Below are 18,776 nucleotides of genomic sequence, written 5' to 3'. Positions count from 1 at the left end.
ATAATCTACGAATTGAGTAATCCAACCTGGAATCGTCCAGAGAGGACCAGGATTTTGTCCTTCCAGTGCCAAAATGGTGGTGGGGATGGGAGAGCTAATCAGGTCAGCAATAGCTGACACACAATAGCCATTTGATTACAACCTCTAGTCCAAGTGCCTCTGATTGGCTAACAATGAGTCCCCCTAATTAGAGTCACGGGCCCAAAGCACTCAACACCCACCGCTTTCATCAGATGTGCTTACAGACGGCTTCTGCGCATATTCCGAATTTTTCAGGGTGTCCTCAGCTTGTCTTTGTTGTTCCCGATTTGAGTGTTACACTTTAAGTGCACAGCTGAAGAGGGTGCTGATGACAAGGCCAGCAAAGCAAGTTAAGTCACGGATAACCAACCAAGGGAAACTTCTTTCAGTAGCGGGCTGAGGAAAGGGGAGGGTGGAGCAGAATGGGGAGTAAGAGGGGGCTGGTACCTTTATGCCTGGAAGCTGAAATCCAACAAGTTAGTTTATACTTTAAATGATCCATAGTTGAGGGATTGACCAATTTTTTTGTGTCTTCCACCCGTTCATTTGGCATAGCATACACATGACTAATCTGACGTCTAGGTTTTGGCACTGGTGTTGATCCGGTATTAGCATTCCGCTTACAAACAAATCAAAGAGCGTTCAGAAATGTCAAGCCAATTTGGATAGATCCTTTGGGCAAGTATATGCACATAAATGAGCGTCATAAATGTTTTCTAAGTATGCCTAATTGACGTCAGGGAAGCTAACCGAGGCGTTCTGTCAGCCCATTCCTTGGGTCTCTGTTGGCAACACTGAGCTAGCCCAACCATCATCCTGACCCAGCATCGAAAATGCTGTGTTCCCTTAAGCGCCCAGCAGATTTGTACCTCGTCACATTCTTCCTCTTTGTGAAGATCCACTTCTCATGCGGTGGTGGTGGATCCAGTGTAGCTTTGGGGCCAGTGTTCTGTCATCACGCGGACTTAAAAGTCATGTGCTTCTTTGTGATTTCGTGGCTGTTACAGGGGCAGCCTCAGCTGAGCCAGTGAACTATGGGTGGGATTTCTATCTCTGTAGGAATGTTCTTGTAGATTGTCCACTTTTGATGCTTGTGTGGTGCTATGAACAAAGAGATGCATAAATACAGAGGTCCGCTCCTAGTTTTGGAAAACCATGACAAATCTCTACTTGCTTCCTGATTCCAGAAGAACTTCCTGGCCAAAGCTTTGACAGCAAAGGCTACTTTTGTGGAGAAGAAACCATGCCCGTGTATGAGTCTGTGTTCATGGAGGATGGGGAGACCACCAGAAAAATAGCACTGGAGACAGAGAGACCGCCTCAGGTAGAGGTCCACGTTTGGACCATTCGAAAGGGTGAGCCAGACGACATTAATTTCTTGTCAATATTTTTGTAAGGGGGACACAGGGAAGGAATGGAAGACTCACCTTCATTTTGCTTCAACCTGTTCCTCTGGGTCAGAAGATTTCCCGATTGCTTAGAAACTAACATATGACTCCCACCGTTGCTGTTGTGGCCTTTAGCTTTAACCAGGACCTGGGCTAAAAAGTAAGTATTGACTGTTGGGTTTTGTTGTCTTTCTCACACAACCAAGGCTGGAGGAGTGCTTCTTAACCCTGGCTGCACACCAGAATCGTCTGGGAAGGTTTTTAAATACCAAATCCCTGAGCCTACCTGCAGAGGGTCTGACTAATTGGCCAGGTGGGGCTTGGGCTTCAGAGTTTGTTCGGAAAGCTCCGCAGGTGATTCTGATGTACACCCAGGGTTTTAAACTCCCAAACTGTAGTCTACCATTGTTTCCCAGAGGAAGCTCAACAAACAGGAAAATGCAATCATTCAGTGCACAGCTGAGTCTCTCGAACCATGCTGGGGACTCTGCAGTAAGACAAATTTAAACCATCATCCCTGCAGCTATTCACACCATCCCATAGCTACGAGACTAGGGCTGATCTAGTCTGGTCAAGTTTTCTAGGAATTGGGAAATAACGCACATCCTTTTTCAATTGGCTCCCGCATAAGGCTCGAGAGTGCTCGAACTTGAGTAAGTTTCAGCATCACACAAGGAGCTGGTTTAAAACACAGTTACCGGGACTTCCCTGGTGGCACAGTGGTTAAGAATCTGCCTGCCAATGCAGGGGACATGGGTTCGATCCCTGGTCCGGGAGGATCCCACATGCCATGGAGCAACTAAGCCCGTGCGCCACAACTACTGAACCTGCGCTCTAGAGCCCGCTGTGCCACAACTACTGAAGCCCGCGCGCCTGGAGCCCGTGCTCCGCTACAAGAGAAGCCACCACAATGAGAAGCCCGCGCACTGCAACAAAGAGTAGCCCCCGCTCACCGCAACTAGAGAAAGCCCGCGCACAGCAATGAAGACCCAACGCAACCAAGATAAATAAATAAATAAATTTATTTAAAAAAAAACAAACAAACAGTTACCTGGCCCCATCCAAGAAGTGTGAATTCAGTCAGCCTCCGGTAGGGTCTAAACATTTGTGTTTCTAACAAATAGCAAGGTGATGCTGATACAGGTGGCACTTGGACCCATCCTTTGAGAAACAACTGCTCTAGTATTTTGTGGGCCTTTCTTCTCTCCCTTCTTTCTTTCTCAAAAGAACAAGTTCCTCTCTACCCCTTTAAAAATATGCTAGAACTCACATATGAGGCTCATCCCTGTTTGTTTTTGCTCTAGACCTAGGAATGTTGATTTGCCATCCCTAACTCCCTAACTCCTCTGTAACTGGTCACCAGGACTAAGCACTGTTCTGTTGGCTTCCCTAGCGGTGACCTCACTATGCCTCCATCGCCCCACATCTCTCGCCTCACAGAAATGCATGGACGCTTTTCAACTTGCTAGTGTCGCCTCTGAGTAAGCTCTTGTTCACAGCACTGGGTAATCAAGATCTGTGCATAGTGGATAGAGAAAAACCCAGGCTCCATGTCCGTTGCTCCTTGTAGACCTCTTGAGGATTATTTAAGTGGCAGTTTTCAGTTGTTCACGTGTTATTCTGATAAAAGCTATTCAAGGCAAGGTTGAGACTGTGGGAGCCCCCTTATTTTCACTCTGCCCATTTTTATAAGGGAAAGTGAAAGGAGCTGTGACTGTTTCCCAAAGGAAAATATGCTTTCTGGTGAGTTCAGGAATAAGGATGGCGTCTCCATTTGCACAACCTGTCTGCAAGACCCACTGCTGGTTCTCGCTGCCGAGCCAGGAGGGTAGCCCGGTGGCTTGGCAGGGACATAGTCTACCCAGACCAGGGGCAAGGGCAGAATGTCTAATACTGCCTTTGGCTGCAGAAACTCCATCCAGCATCCATGCTTGATTCTCTGTGGCTTTCCCCAGGAGCGGGTCCCACGGTCAGCAGCTCTGTCTCCCTTATCTCTGTCCTCTAGAGAACCAGGGGGGAGGTCAGTGAGCCAAGGAAACAAATGGAGTCAATTATAACCCTCGAGCCGTCCAAGTTCCTGGTTAAGCACATTACACAGCCCCGCTCGAGACTCCTAAGCCCCAGTAGTGAGATGATATGCTCAGCCCAAGCAGAAAAAGGGGTTCCAGATAGAGAGCACCTGACCACCTGCCCCACTTTGTGCTTGGCCCCAGGCATCCTCCAGCACTTCCATATTGAGAAGATCTCCAAGAGGATGTTTGAGGAGCTCCATCACTTCAAGCTGGTGACCAGGACAACCCTGAGTAAGTCGTGACTCTCTTTACTCCTCCCTGGAAAACACATCCAGTTTTCAATGTCACATAGCCCCAAATAAAGTACCCGCCGTGCTCTCACTGAACAGGAGCAATGGTCCATGTCAGCATTAGAGGATATTCTCTCTCTCTCCTGTGGGTGACTAAACCCAGAGTCTCAAGAGGGTGGGAGGTCTGGTCTATCTGTGGAGACTTCACATCTGGAAGGCTATGTCCTCAGTGGTGGGGATGAGAGAGAAAGAGAGATGACTGCATATCGATTCTTGTGTTGTATCAAAGCTCTGTTTGACTGTTTGGAACTGCCCCGGTTGGTCGTGTTTCTTTAAAAGCACTCAGACACTCAAGCATACTTGCGGCTCTCCCACTTTCTACGCTAGATGGAGCCTGGGACTAGATCCTGCTAGGCACTGCGTGGCGGGGGTGGGGGGTAAGCACTTCTGAAGGAATAAAAGGCACAGAATTTCTATCCACAGGGAATTCTAATGGGCGAGACAGAACATGAAAATGCCTTCATTATGAATTAGTATACTTCTGAAGAGTTAAATACCTAAGTGCTCAGGGGAATCTGCAAAGAACAATGAGATGAGAGCCAGGTGGGCTTAGTCGGGGAAGGCTTCAGGGAGGAGGTGGGTTTTGAAAGAGAAGGGTGTGACTGGGCAACAGGTCAGGAAATCAGTCTAGGGAGAAGGTACAGCCTAAGAGAAGACTTGACAGGAGCAAACAAGAAATGTGGAGGTGGGTGGGTGGGTGTGGGTGAGGAAGAATTACAAAGGCCACGTAGGGTGCACAGAAATCTGAGAAGAGTTGGAGGTAGGAAGTAGTTAGAGGGCCCGGAAGGAGCATGGGTGCTTGCTGCAAACTTGCACACAGTATAGTGGCGTCAAAATGGGGCTTTGGAAAGATGTCTCTCGGCTGTCAGATGCATTTATTAAGCACCTACTTTGAGAAGCCATATTCTAGAGAGCCCAGTATGCCATGCTGAGAAGTTGAACTTGGTCTCCAGACCGGAGAACCCCAGTGGGGGGTTTTAGCAAGCGAACGATGCATTCAGATCTGTTTTTTAGAAAGTGGTACTTGCTGGATGCAGTGGCAGGTGGGCTTTTAGTGAGAGAGCTGGTGATAGTCTAACAGGAAGCTGTTAGACTGTATTAAGTCGGTTAGACAGGGGAGGAGGGGTCCCTGTGAGGGGCTGAGGTTAAACCGTCACGATCAGGATCAAAGAGAGAAATGAGTTTAGAATGGCTCCAATATTAACAACTTTATGGACTGGGTGAATAGTAACGCCATTCACCAGTGGGAAACTCTGGAGAATGAGCAGGCATTGGTGACAAAAATGAGTTTTACTTGGAACACGTTTAGATTAAGATGCTTGAAGTCCATATGAGCAGCATTGTCCAATAGGCAGCTGGACATAGCGTCGATGAGGTCAATTGTTCATTCTGCAGGAGACAGGTAGACAACTGGACAGTAGGAGAATTCAAATGGAGGAGCTGGAAGTTCTTGTAAGGAATAAAAAGGCAGAGTCTATAGGATCAATAATGTGACTTGAAATTACCAATTAATTTCAAAGAACATATATTTGTTCATACTGTGGGCCAGGCACTGTGCTAGGCACTGGGGCACTTGAAAGATGATTTAAACAAAGTCTTCCTGTCACAGTTAGGATTTAGGGTGCATAATGGAGGTAGATGATGTGTGCCTCTGAAGGACGTAGGTAATGAGATGATCCCGCAGGGTCACCTGGGGACAGAGCAGAGCAAGCCTGACTCCTGTATATAGTGTGCCTGTCAGATCCTGGCACACCGTAGGGCTTTGGTAGAAGCTGCTTCCTTGCCCGACCCATCTCTCCTTTCCCATCGAATCCAAGAGAATAGGGAAAAGTGAAGAATCCAAGGGAGAAAGGAGCAGAGAAATGGAGGCCGTAAGGAAGTGGGGCGTGGGCTTCTGTGGCGAGAGAAAGAAAAGAGGTTCAACAACGGTTCTGGATTAAGAGGCGCTCGCCGACCTTGGACTCGCAGAATTCTCCAGGTTGCAGCACCATGAGCACAGGATTGAAAAGGCTGAAGAGGGCATCCAGGGTAGACATTTTGTTAGGAACGCTATTCGACAGAGCCAGATGATAGCTGGGGAAGGATGATCTTACCGCTGAGGGACCAGGCAAGTTAGAAAGGGATGGTCCAGAGACATCAGGTGGTTTCCAGAGCTCAGCACGGGTGTGCAGTCAAAACCGCTTGCTCAGTTAGCATGGCAGGAGGGGGAATAGAGAAGTTGGTGAGGACACGCTGGAAGTATGGACAGTTCCGGGGGCAGGGGAAGAGACAACAGGGAGTGGAGGGGGACAGGAGCAGGGATGACAAGGAACGGAAGGGATGCGGCCGTGTTCAACCAGAGCAGAGAGGGATCACGTGGCGGATGTGAGGCTGGAACTCTCTGCGGAGCCATAGGAGGCTGGAAGGGCTGCTGAAGGTGGTGTGAGGCCAGCGTGTGCGCATAAGACAAAGCAGAGGGGAGCGGTTTTTAACAGAGGGCGGCAGGAATAGGGAAAAGAGCAGTAAATAATCAAGCAACCCAAACTAATATTCGGGCCTCAAAGAGTAAGCAAAGCCCCAGTAATGCACGAAGTACTGGTCTCCAAAGTGCCTTATTTGACCTGCTGCCAAGTGAGCCACCTAATAGCTAACGACCTGATAGCGGAGCAATTCGCAAATGCTAAGTCAACTGTAAAAATCCCAAGAACAATACTGGGTTGGCGGAAAAAGTTTGTTTGGGTTTTTCTGTGACATCTTACGAAAACCCGAACAAACTTTTTGGCCAACCCAATACTTAGGTTTTACTCCTGAGGAGGCAGTTCTGTATTCTTCTTGGGATTCTTACAAATGTTGTGTGTTGAAATGAAGACTCCGTGGCCCATTTTCTGTACCTGTCCCCAGAAAAGTGTTTCAGGGGCTATTTTGCTGAAATCACGTGATGCTCATCTTCCAGCTCCCCTGGCAGGTCCGTGAGTGCGTGGGGAAGGGTGGGGTATATCGGTTCTACACCTCATTGGCTCTGCCCTCCTCTCACGTCTCTGGGCCACTCTGTGTTTGCCTTTTAGGCCAGTGGAAGATCTTCACTGAAGGAGAAGCCCAGATCAGCCAGATGTGTTCAAGTCGTGTGTGCCGAACGGAGCTTGAAGATTTGGTCAAAGTTTTGTACCTGGAAAGGTCTGAAAAGGGCCACTGTTAGATGAGACAGACAGTATTGGATAGAGTAAAGCAAGAAAACTCAAGCTGCGGCTGGACTGCAGGCTTACTTTGCTTAAATCAACAGTGCCCTAAAACCCCAAACTCAAATGCAGTCAGTTATTCACGCCATGCACAGCATAACTTGCTCCTTTATTGGAGTGGTGTGTCAGCCCTTAAACGTCTCCTCCAAAGAGACTAGAAGAGTCTTGAATTCTCTGTGGTAGGAAGAGGGCTAGAACGCCGCCGCAACCCTGCTCTAGTTTCTGGGAGAATCGCATTTCACATTTCTTTACGGGTTAAAGAGTAAACAAGACCCCCGGGTTTCTATCTAGAAAGTTATTCCGGTGAAAGAAAGAGAAGGGAATTGCTTAGTAGGAGTTTTTTAGTACAGAGAAAATATTTGTATGAAATTCTGCTCTTCAAATTTTAGAATGTCTTGTGTTTTAAAAAAATTAACTCCCCATCTTCACACACACAGGTACACACACACGCACGCACACACGCACGCACAGTGAACTACAGCCTTCATTCGGAGGCAAGGCCAGTGTAGACTCTCCCCTTCTTTCCCTTGCCTGGCTCTCAAGTATCTTGGAGGCGGTTGGTACCCTGGAGGATGAATAAGGAATTGTGAACAGAAGCCTGTGCCCTTGGGTCTGTGGTATGGTTGTTGATGGCATCAACCCTGGGAAAGAGCAGGAACACCATTTCCCGGCTGCCTTCACTTTGAGGTGGGAAAGAACTTTTCCATAATGACACACTTCTCTTTTCTCCCTGAACCTATGGGGCCTCCATAAAGAAGTTAGAATTGGGTAAACTTTTCAGAAACTGAATCCATATAAGACAAAATAGTTATTGAAGAGAGGAGTTGATAGAAGTCAGCAAGGCCAGCTGTATGTTTTCAAGTCAACAAAACTCACCAATTAACAGCTCGATCCTCGCTTAGTCTCTTGAAGTCATAGTTCTCTAGTCCACAGATTTCGGTTAGATGATAAAATTCTAGAAGCTTCTTAAGAGGGTGGTTTCCCTTCTTCTCCATTTATGGGAGTTGGTTTTTACTTGGCAAAGGGGTTCTGTCCTTAGGAGCTTCAGTTAGGAGAATTATTGCTTATTTGGGGAAATGGGGATGCTGATAATGATCTAAACCTTCCTACCATTCTCCTCTCATGCACCAACCATGGATCTGAGTCGTGGATCCCAGAGAAGGCTGCTCCGAAAATGTCTCTTTGCAGCCTAATACCAGAGCCCAGATGATCCATTCTGAGGCCTGGCTCTAGAATCATCTTTGTGGGAAAACTATACATTCTCCACAGCAGGGATCTCAAGCCTGCCTTCTAGATTTATCTCCTCTGAAGGGGCATGGATGAACTCTAGTGAGTACTTAAATATTAAGGACCGAGAAGGCCCATGTTTCCTACTTTGTGACCATAGGTAAGAGGAACATTTTTTTCCTTATTTGACACCAATAGGGAAAAATGTAAAAGGTCCAGTCTTTATGGCAAGCTGGCATAAAGGAGTCTATTCTCATAAAAGAGACGCAGGGGCCTGGTGGTCAGGCCTTCAGGGGACGAGCCTCTTAGACACATTCTCCTGGGGCGGGGGTGGGGGGGGAGGGAAGGAAGGAGGACATCCAGGGCTGAAAGGCCACAGAGCATTATTGGTGGAGGAGGGGGTTGGGGGCGTGATTAAGTAGCTGAGGCCTCCCTCCCAGGGGTGGCAATATCCCCGTAGTGTGGAAACGAGTCACCGGATCCTGAAGCAAAGCAGTGATTTCCCCTTGCGGATGACTCACCGCAAAGCCTTCCCACCCAGGTGTTCTCTGAAAGCTCAACCTTAAGGGAACACCCAGGGAGCTTCCCTAGATAGACTCCTTCCTTCCCCCAGGCCCTGGGACACACCTTTGCCAAGCTGTGTGAAGCAGGAGCTGGGGCGCTGTGTGAGGCCAACGTAGAATCCCTCCAGTGTTCAGTGTTGCGTACAGAGTAGGACCGAGAGAGAAGAGGCCCAGCCGCCTGCAGTTAGTAGAGAGGAATGGATGTGGTTCTTGTGTATTTATTTATACCATAAACACTCGGAACAACAACGCCCATAAGCACCATTTAGCAGTTATAGCCATTTTCTAGTTAACTCATGTAAACAAGAGTAACATACCAGTATTACCCTTTCACTCTTCTCACAGGACATGTACCTAAATATGGTACTTATTTATGTAGTCACTGTATTTCTGGATTTTTAAATTAATAAAGAACTTAATTTGGAAAAATCCTGTCCAGGAGTGTTGTGTGAGTGATTGAGTCTGGGCAGTACTGACCTTGGACTGGGTAACAGGTGAGGGGCAGGCCCGGCTTTTGCACACTCAGCTTGACGCCCCTCTCACACTACCACCTTGTGGTTAGGAGTGAGAACTTTGCGGTCAGCCGACCTTGGTTTTTAATCCCAGCTCTGCACTTAGCAGTTGTGTCAGTCTTCCCAACTATAAAATGGGGATAACAGTAGCACTGTCGCCCTTTGCGTTCAATCTTGCAGTGAGATTGAATTTGGTCGGTTCGTGTGAGGTGATTAGACCACTGTCTTGTGCGTAGTGAGCATTCATTCATGACCGTGGATGTTCAAAACTGGCATGGCACTGAAAACAGCCATTGATTTATGGCTTCTAATTAGGTTAAGACTTTAAGAGCTTGGGGACAGAAGGCCGTTGACTTGGCCTTCAAGAGGGCCTCACTTTGGGTCGCTGCTCAGTGGCACATTTGCCTAGGGAGCAGGGTAAAAGTGTTGTCGCATATGTTGATCCAAACTAAAGTCCCTCAGACCCCTAACCCCAGCTAAATCTCTGCTATCACAGAAGCCAAGATATGAGAGCTGCAGTGTCAAACAATGTAAGGACGGAAAAGGACGCCTTGGTGTTAGCAACACAGAAGTCATTGGTGGTGAAATATTGGAGAAGTGAGAGGAGCAGAGGCCAGAAATGAGTGGGGAGATGAGGAATTGGAGACAGCAGCTCAAGGTCACAATTTAGAGATGCTCAATTACGGAGAGTGGAGAGAAAAGGTGATGGAAGTAGCTGGAGAAGGATATGAGGTCAAAGGCAAGTTTTTGTCTTAAATATGGGAGATATTTGGCCATGTGTGAATACTGCAGGGAGGGGTCCAATAGAGAGGAACAGGTGGAAGGTGATGGGAAAGGAGGGTGAGCCTGCTGTGTGGGTTACATGAGAAACCACGCCCCCATGAGGAGCCACGCCCCCATGAGGAGCCCTGGAAACTCAATTCCTGACCCACAGCCTGGACAGCTTTTTAGCCTTTGGTTGCCATCCCCTTACTGTGAATTAGCTACACCTCATTCCCGTCATCTCTGTTGGCTTCGTCTCTCTTTATGCCTGACATACTTTCTTCTGGAATGATGGGCTGTAAATCCCAATATTGCTCCGCCTCCGTTGGGGGAACCCCATGTAAGCCAGACGCCTTGGCTCCATCTGGCAGGCTTCCCTTTTCCTGATCGCCCACATCCAAATTTCAGCAAGTCCTATCAATTTGGTCTCCTCAATGTAGCCCATGTTTCTTGCTTTTTGCTCTTAGCTTCCTGTCGCAGGGTCTTTTCCTCCCTGTATAGCCTTTACCCACTCCTGCAAGGAATTTCCAGAAAGCCCTCAAGATCATCTCATAAGGGTACAAGGACAAGTCCTGCCTGCGACCACATTACCCACCCTTTTAGTTCATTCTTGCTTTGGTCATCCTCTGTGAGAGGTACTGCTGGAAAAAATGGCCGTCCGCTGCCTCCATCAGAACATGTCTCGTGACGGTCACCACAGCCGCCAGCTGTGATATTGCCCGAGGGTGCTCCTTCTGCTGGCCTAGAAGCGCCACCACATTGGTGCTGCTCTGGAGTCCTCAGTGTTCCACAGTGGCACCGTATCCCGTGCACAAGTGGAGAGAAGGCCCTCCTCTCTCCCCCTGCGATGTTAAACTTTGCCACCTTACATTAAACAGTTAACACGTAGTTGATGAGTACATAATACATGGACCAAAGCACAGTCTTCTTGTGCTTCAGAGTCTCCTGGAGTTTCTCAAGGAAACAAGCCTTTAACAAGCCCTTTAGGTTCCACTTTCAGCTCTTCTCAGGGCTCAGTTGCCAATATGGAGAGGTTCTGCTGAACACAGTCACCCTCATTTTATTGTGCTTTGCAACTATTGTGTATTTTATAAATTAAAGGTTTGTGGCCACCCTGCCTCAAGCATGTCTCTCAGTGCCACTTTTCCAACAGCGTTTGCTCATGCCTTGTCTCTGTGTCACACTTTGGTAATTCTCGTGATATTTCAAGCTTTTTCATTATTATTCTATTTCTGATGGTGATCTGTGATCAGTGATCTTTGATGTTACTACGGTAAAAAGATTACAGCTCACCAAAGGCTCAGAGGGTCGTTAGCAGTTTTTAGCAATAAAGTCTTTTTAAATTAAGGTATGCACATTGTTTTTTTAGACATAACGGTGTTGCACACTTAATAGAGTACAGTATAGCGTAAACATAACTTTCATATGAACTAGGGAAGCAAAAAATTTGTGTAATATGCTTTATTGCCATATTTGCTTTATTGCAGTGGTCTGGAACTGAACCTGCAATATCTCTGAGGTCTGCACGTATAAGCCTGTAAGACAGATGTGAGTCTGTTCCCCTCATCCCTCTTTCCTTCGGTGCACATGTACTGCTTTTATTCCCCAGTGAATCCCTTGTGCAAATTGACTTCAGGGAGCCCAACCCCACCAGTCTGCCAAACAAGTTCAGATACCTCTGAAACCTCCAAGCGGAAGAGAGAAGTCCCTGAATGCAGAGCCCCAGCTACAGCATGACGTCTCCCAAATATTTCATAAACATTTACAAGTTTGTGCCTTTGTGTATGTTTTGCCACCACTAGTATGTTCTTCCCTCTTCTTTGCCTGGCAAACTCCTACTTATCCTTCAAGACCCAGTCCAAACGTCACCTCCTCTCTGGAGCCTTGCCTGCTCCTCCCCGGAGTTTGCCACCATTTTCCATTTCTCCCTATGTACTCTATCCTCCAACATGCCAAATCCATTCTCCAGGTACCTACTCTGTCCTTAGTACTTCTGTGCCTTGGCACACAGCTCCATTTGCCTGGAACATTCATCCTCTGATGTCTCTCCTTCACGAACACATACTCATTTTTTAAAACTCACGTTGCTCATCTCAGACTGTCCACCTCTTTCAGGCACAGTTCGTTCTTCTCCTAGGAAATAACAACCAAAACACTTACCCTGTGCCAGCCACTGTAGTCATCGATTGACATGTATGTTTTCCCAGTTAATCCTCACCACAGCCCAATGTGATAGGTCCCATTATTGACCTATTTTAGAGAGAAGGACATGGAGTGCATTCACCTTTTACATGCCTTCATGTGTTAAAATTTAAAGCATTTGCCCAGCCACAGTCTCCCTCATAAGTCTGGAAAGCTCTGAGAGGGCAGGGACTCAGTGCCCAGCACTTCCAGACATTCAGTAAGTATTTGCCAAGTGAATAGTCAATGTGATGAGATTCTTTCTCCAGCTGGGAAAGAAAGCAGTCCAGGGATTACTTAAATATCCGAGGGTGAGGCCAGCCTTCGGGACATTTTCTCTGTACCTAAGGAAAACGAATAAAATCTGGGTTAACAAATACAAATGAAAAAGTGTTTGTTTGCCTTGAAAAATGATTTTCTGTAAGGTGTCTTTTATTTATTTTATCTCTCTATATTTTTTTATTGAAGTATAGTGGATTTACAATGTTGTGTTAATTTCTGCTGTACAGCAAAGTGATTCAGGTATATATATATATATATGTGTGTGTGTGTATATATATATATATATATATATATATATTCTTTTCCATTATGGCATAAGGTATCTTTTAAAATCACTGATAAATATTGGATTTACACATAGAGTTTTTTTTTTTTAGTGCTTAAACAAGATGTCCCTGCATTTGTGGTATCAGCCTCACAGCTGTGAAGGATTCTTGCTTAGACTTCAATATTGTGGATAAGTATAGCGTCTATATTTCTATATATACTATCTGTATCGTAGTGCAAGATTTAGAATAGCTACAGTACATATTACAAAACTTACATGTCTATATGTGTATGAGTGAATAGACTCCCACATGGTGTATCTAGAGCCTTCACAAAATGGACAGTACAAAAGACCCAAGGCCTGCCTTCAAGTTAATGTAGACAAGAGGAGTTCTGAGTTGCCTCCAAGTGTAAGCAGTCCCCAATCTAGGAGTGAAATATTGGCCCAAAATTTGGAATCCAGCATGCATTTTCTTATAGAAACATTCTATTTGATGCTGAGATCTCCAGGCCAGTCCACACAAGCCTCTTGAACTTTGAACGTAGCCAAATTATATAGAGCACTAATTAGTACCTGCTTAAGCTCGGTCCTGGGGGCACGGGCAGAGGGGTGGAGAGATGAGCAAGCAGGGAGTTTCCTTTCACTTTTCTGGGTGGGGCGGGTGAGAAGGGGGTGAAGAGCAGGCTCCAGGCAAAAATCTCCAAGAAGGCAAAGCTTGTACTTGCCAGCCTCGTCTCTCCATTTCATCACACATGCTCTCTGGGTCCCCCGTGCTGTCATCCCCTCTTCACATCCCGCCGTCCCAGACCCAGGCTTGCCTGCTCCTCAGAGAACCTTGGACTCCACCATTAGCTACCTCACTCGACAATCAGAACCTGAGTTCCTTCAGGGCAGCTGTCTGGGCCTCCAGAAGGAAGCAGGTTCAGTGAAGTGAAGGAGAGTTCTTAACCCTCAGATACCTTTTCACTTCTAAAGACTTTACTACTCTTTATTACCCTGAAATGAATTCCCCAATTACAAGATGACAGGCAGAGGGCTGGGGTGAGCGAAAACCTTCTGACAATGGAGACAGTAGGAGGGAGGTGTGTGTGTGTAGGAGGGTTGATTTTTTTTGGGGGGGGGGGCTGGAGGAAGTAGGCGGCCCCAAGTAAGCAAGGCGTTCCTACTGTTCCTGTCCGAATAGCTGCCCGAGGAAACACTGCAGAAGGGCTTTAGCCATCTTCAGTCCTGTGATCAAGATGTTCACCTCTGTTTAAAGGCTCAGCAAAATGAAAAATAAAATAAGAATTTTGGGGTCAAACCTTGCAGGGAGTCCACTCCCATCAGGAAACCAGGAGGAGACAGGGAGCTAATACATGCAAACGGTTCACATTTCTTTCCCTTTCTCCTTGCTTCCTACACCTCTTACTCTCAGTTACCTTATCTGTACAATGGGGAGAAGAATAATCCTCACCTCATAGGGTTGTGGTGACATTTGAATGAGATCATGTAAAGTGCTCATGATGGTGACCGGCATGTAACAAGAGCACAGTAAATTCCAGGGTTTTTAAAGTTAGATGAACCATTTGTTCTTGAACTCTAGTAGTTCAGAGAAAGGGGAAAACAGTCTAGGCTTGGGTTGTTTCAGGAAGAAAGTGGAATCGGAGCCTGGTTTTAAAGGAAATGCCAACCTGGGATTGCTAAAAGGAGGTCCTGGTATAGAAAAGGAGAGGGCATGTCCCCACAGGACTTCAGCCAGGACTTAGTAAGAGCAAGAACCTGATTTTAGTGCCAAGGAGGGGAGGAATAAATTTACCCACTAGAAACTGAGAGCTGGGGCTGCTGCGTTTAGTTTTAAAATGTCATCACATGACTACAAGGTAGGAAAACGTGGTTGACCACTTTTTCGGTTCTGAAAAATGATCCGGAGGTTGTTGTTGACCATGATGTCAATAAAAGCCACAGTGTGACATGCGACTTGGCCATTTGCAGTGTCCATTTACTTATAGGCTATAGTAATAGGTAGGCTTCCTTCTTTCATCAGCTCTTTATGGAACACCTGCAGAGGGCCAGGTGCTATGCTTGGTTCTGGGGTTTCAACAGTGAACAAGAGAAACCTGGCATTTGCACGCATTGAGATTAAGGTCTACCTGAGAACACGTAATTCCAGGTGTGATGGGTGGGATGAAAGAATCAGTCCAAGGTGCTACGAGAATGTAGATCATGGGGGCTTGTCCCTATCATGGAGGAGCAAAGAAAATTTCCCTGAGGAAATGACATTAAAGGACAGGCTTAAAGAAGACTTAGGAGTTGGAGTTCCACACAGTATTTTGTTTGCAAACAAGGTTTCACTGCTTTAAAAGAATTTGAATAAGCATTGAACTAAAGCACTGATTCTTCTGGTGACTCCTGTTTTAATGCAGGCGCTCCTGGTAGGGAGAGCGGGGTAGCCACTGGAAGTCCTCCCCTATAAAGAAATTCCACCAAGGAAAGTAGATAGCAGAGCCCTAAAGGGATGGAACACAAGAGACGGAAATGTTTTTTTAATTTTTATTTATTTATTTTTATTGAAGTATAGTTGATTTACAATGTTGTGTTAGTTTTACATGTAATGCTGACTTTTCAGGTAATCCTTCAGATTCACATCTATTCCCTTCATCAAGACAGGGAAATTTTGATGAAGGGAACAGATGTGAATCTGAAAGATTAGCTGCAAAGTCAGCATTAAGTATGGCTCTCCAGCGGGGAGAAGGGGACTACTTAGGTGCTGGAGTGGGGGAAGTGACATACCAAAGTGAGAAGTATTTTATCACTGACATTGTTTAGAATTGCTGGAGCATGGTGATAATAAGTCTAATTTTTAGTCGATTCTATTATTGTTTTCAAATTCTCCAGAGACAAAACACCCACTTATTGACCACACCCTGTGGACCACTCCCACTCCTACCCCCTCACCCCCCGCCCTCATATGCCACTAGATGGCAGTCAGACAGAGGTTGGAGAGAGGCAGACACAAAGTTTTCAACCCAGTTCTCAGGAACCTTTTACTCTGCAATTCTAAGAAAATAAGTTCTCAGGAGTACCTCTTGGGATACAGCCTCTTCTCAAGCAACTGAAGTCATTGTACACTTGCCTTGTTAGCACCAAGGAAAGTAGCCATCTATGGCCCTGAGGTCATGTCAGGCAGAAAGGAGAACTGAGGCAATCAGTTGGTTGTCAGGCAACCCAAAACCCCCTTCTGCAGGAACTGGCCAACTGTTTCCTCAAATGTCTCTTTTGCTTTGGCTAGTGGCGACCCAGTCTGAGTATGATTACTCTCCTGGATCTGAAACAAAGACACAATCACATGGGGTGGGATTGGAAAGGACCAGATATTAACCCCAAGCCGCAGGCAGGGTCATGCCTGGAGCAAGACAACAGGCTTGAGGAGGCTCTAATGCAATGCAACGGGGAAGGAGAAGGATGTTTGGTTGAGAGGAAAAGGTCAGTGTGCATTTGAAGTCAGAGCTGTGCCCTACGGGATGCCCTGAAGTTTTGGAAACTGAGGACAAGCTCCAAGATTATTGAGACATTCTGGCAACGTTGAAGAAGGAACCCCTCCAGAAAAACACGAGACAATTCAAGCTCATTAAACAGCTTTGGAGAGAAAGTGGGACTCTGCGTTGGATGGGATGGGAAAGGTTTGTAAGCAAGTATAGGGGAAGGAGATTCTGGGAAAGAAAGGGAAAGGAGAAGTTCAAAAGAAGTCTCGAGTAGTCTGCTAAGGTTTTGGGGTAGACACTACTATCTCCTGGCACTCCCAACAAACTAAGTGGGCAGATTTGGTCTTGGTCACGTATTTGGCAGCTCCCTCCTCCCTTTTAGCTTCCACCCTTGGTGCTCAGCATCCTTTTGTTTCCCCTTTAGTGTCTTCCAACACTGGAAGAAGCTGGAGAACATTTGGGGTTTGGCTCTTTAGAGTGGTACCAGCCAAACAATAATCTATCAAAGTTTGACTGCTGTCATAAATACAAAAAGAATCAATTTCCCCAAGCACACATGGTACCCCGAAGGCTGACCTTTTTAGCCCACTAGACCTGCCTGGGGTGTTTTCTGATCCCCACTCTGATTTTATGGTGGAGTTGTTCAGTTGCCTACCCTGAAGCAATCCAATGAATTCAGACTACCGTACTAATGACTGCTGATAAGTTGATGTCCTACTAAGTGAAAACTTTGTATCCTATGAAGTAGGTTCATTATTTAACTCAGTGATTCCTCAACTCTTTTGAGTTTACATGACATCTTTTGTGGCTCAAAACTCTCGGATTATCCCATGATGGTGGTTTTACTTTCATATCTGCTGATGGAGAAACTATACAATGAAAAGTTACTAGGAATTCAGCTACATGTTTAGAAGGTTCTGTGCTTTATTAATCACAACAGCATCCACGTACGTTTTATAAATAAGTAGTAAATATACGTGTAAGACATATTTATCCAAAATAAAGACAATGCCTCATCCACAGGTAGATTTTCAGGTCCCTCATGATAACTCCCTGGTTCACTTAAGGATTGTGGCCTCAGATTAAGAACCACTGTCTGAACCAGAAGAAATGATTGAAACAGGAAGTTTAATCTCTTTAAAAGTTTCATAACAAAGATATTTTGGGGCCAGTAAGGTAGGGTGGAGCTTCTCCCATCTACCTCACAGGTGTATTTTCCATAGGAGGTCTGGGTAGGGCTAGTTAATAGCTGACAAAAGAAAAACAATTTAAATGCGTATGTTTCAGGGAGTCACCCTAAATGCTCATTTGGATGACTTCCACGAAGATCAATGCTTGAGGAAGCTGGTGGAACACCCAGGGTTTGACTTTTGGGAGCGAAGATGGCCAAACAATAGGCTGTGAATCAAAGTCTGACTATTGTCACAAATACAAAAGAACCAAATTCCCCAAACAGAGCTAACAGAAAAGAGACACACAACTCAGAATATACTAGAAATTTCTTAATTATACACTTTAAAAGGTGAATTTTATGGTATGTGAATTATGTCTCAATAAAGGTGTTATTTGAAAAAAAGTAACCACAAATGTCATCAGGAGTACTGAGGTCAGTACAGTTGCCATATTAAGCTCCCCATATCCGAACCCCTTATTCCTCTAATACCCAGAGCCTATGAATTTAAGGTGTCCTCAGCTCCACAGAAAGTTGATTCCTATTGATATCATTTATCTGACTTGGTATATTCTTACAAGATGATGATAAAAAACAACAGGTAGTGAAGTGGAGTGAAGTGGTTCAAACACCAGCACTGAAATCAGACAGCCTGGGTCCCTGGCCTTGCTGTATGACCTTGGGTAAGTCATTTCATCTCTCTGCGTCTCATCTTACTGTTTTATCATATTATTTGCTCCCGTCTCCTAACATTGCTTTGAGAAATAAATGAGTTAATGAACACAAAATGGTTAGAATACTACCTAGCCGATGCAAACTGACCTATGTCGCTTGGTAATGCACAACTATTATTTGGTAAATAATGATAGCTGGCAAAGAAGTTTGAGGCAGAGAAGTCGAGCTATTCCTCTATGCTCTCCAGCCAGATTTTAATAAAACAAGGGCTTAGATAAAATTCTGCCTCATACAGACCTTATTTATTAGCACAGTAGGCACAACACATCATGAAACCTGTTCCATAAACTTGATGAAGCCCCAGGTCTCTGTCCTTTTAAGCGCTCTGAGCACATCCTTATGAAAGACACAGCACATATCCTCTAGTTGACACCATGCAGTCAGAAATCCTCCTCACCTAATGGCTGAGCACAGGACGCATCTGAGATTAAGTCATTCATGTCAGCCTACGGAGGTTTTAATAGGGTAAAAGCCTTGGTGGATTCTTATACTCTGTTCGTACAAAGATAGGGAGTGTCTTCAATTTATTATAGCTAATCCACATATATTGAATACCTTTCACTTTACAAAGAAGAGCCCATTTCTAACATTCATCATACTAGAACATTAGTTTCAAGGCTCCCTGTTC

The 18,776-nt window shown here is 45.7% G+C and overlaps 1 protein-coding gene across 4 annotated transcripts in view; it reads left to right on the top strand.

Annotated features, from left to right (window-relative positions):
* CHRDL1 (chordin like 1) overlaps nucleotides 1–9,199 on the top strand; it is a 115,486-nt gene extending 106,287 nt beyond the window's left edge. For all 4 annotated transcript variants that reach the window (XM_033408818.2, XM_012537348.3, XM_033408817.2 and 1 more), the window contains exons 10-12: nucleotides 1,209–1,376; nucleotides 3,623–3,712; nucleotides 6,816–9,199. In XM_033408818.2, coding sequence (XP_033264709.1) covers nucleotides 1,209–1,376; nucleotides 3,623–3,712; nucleotides 6,816–6,946 — 389 coding nt within the window. In that variant the 3' untranslated portion in view covers nucleotides 6,947–9,199. The remainder of the gene's footprint in view (nucleotides 1–1,208; nucleotides 1,377–3,622; nucleotides 3,713–6,815) is intronic.
* Nucleotides 9,200–18,776: the final 9,577 nt, after the last annotated feature.

The sequence above is a fragment of the Orcinus orca genome, chromosome X (assembly GCF_937001465.1).
Source record: "Orcinus orca chromosome X, mOrcOrc1.1, whole genome shotgun sequence".
In the NCBI taxonomy this organism is placed as follows: Eukaryota; Metazoa; Chordata; class Mammalia; order Artiodactyla; family Delphinidae; genus Orcinus; species Orcinus orca.
The sequence above is the reverse complement of the archived record's forward strand: the minus strand, read 5'-3'. Positions and strand labels throughout refer to the sequence as shown.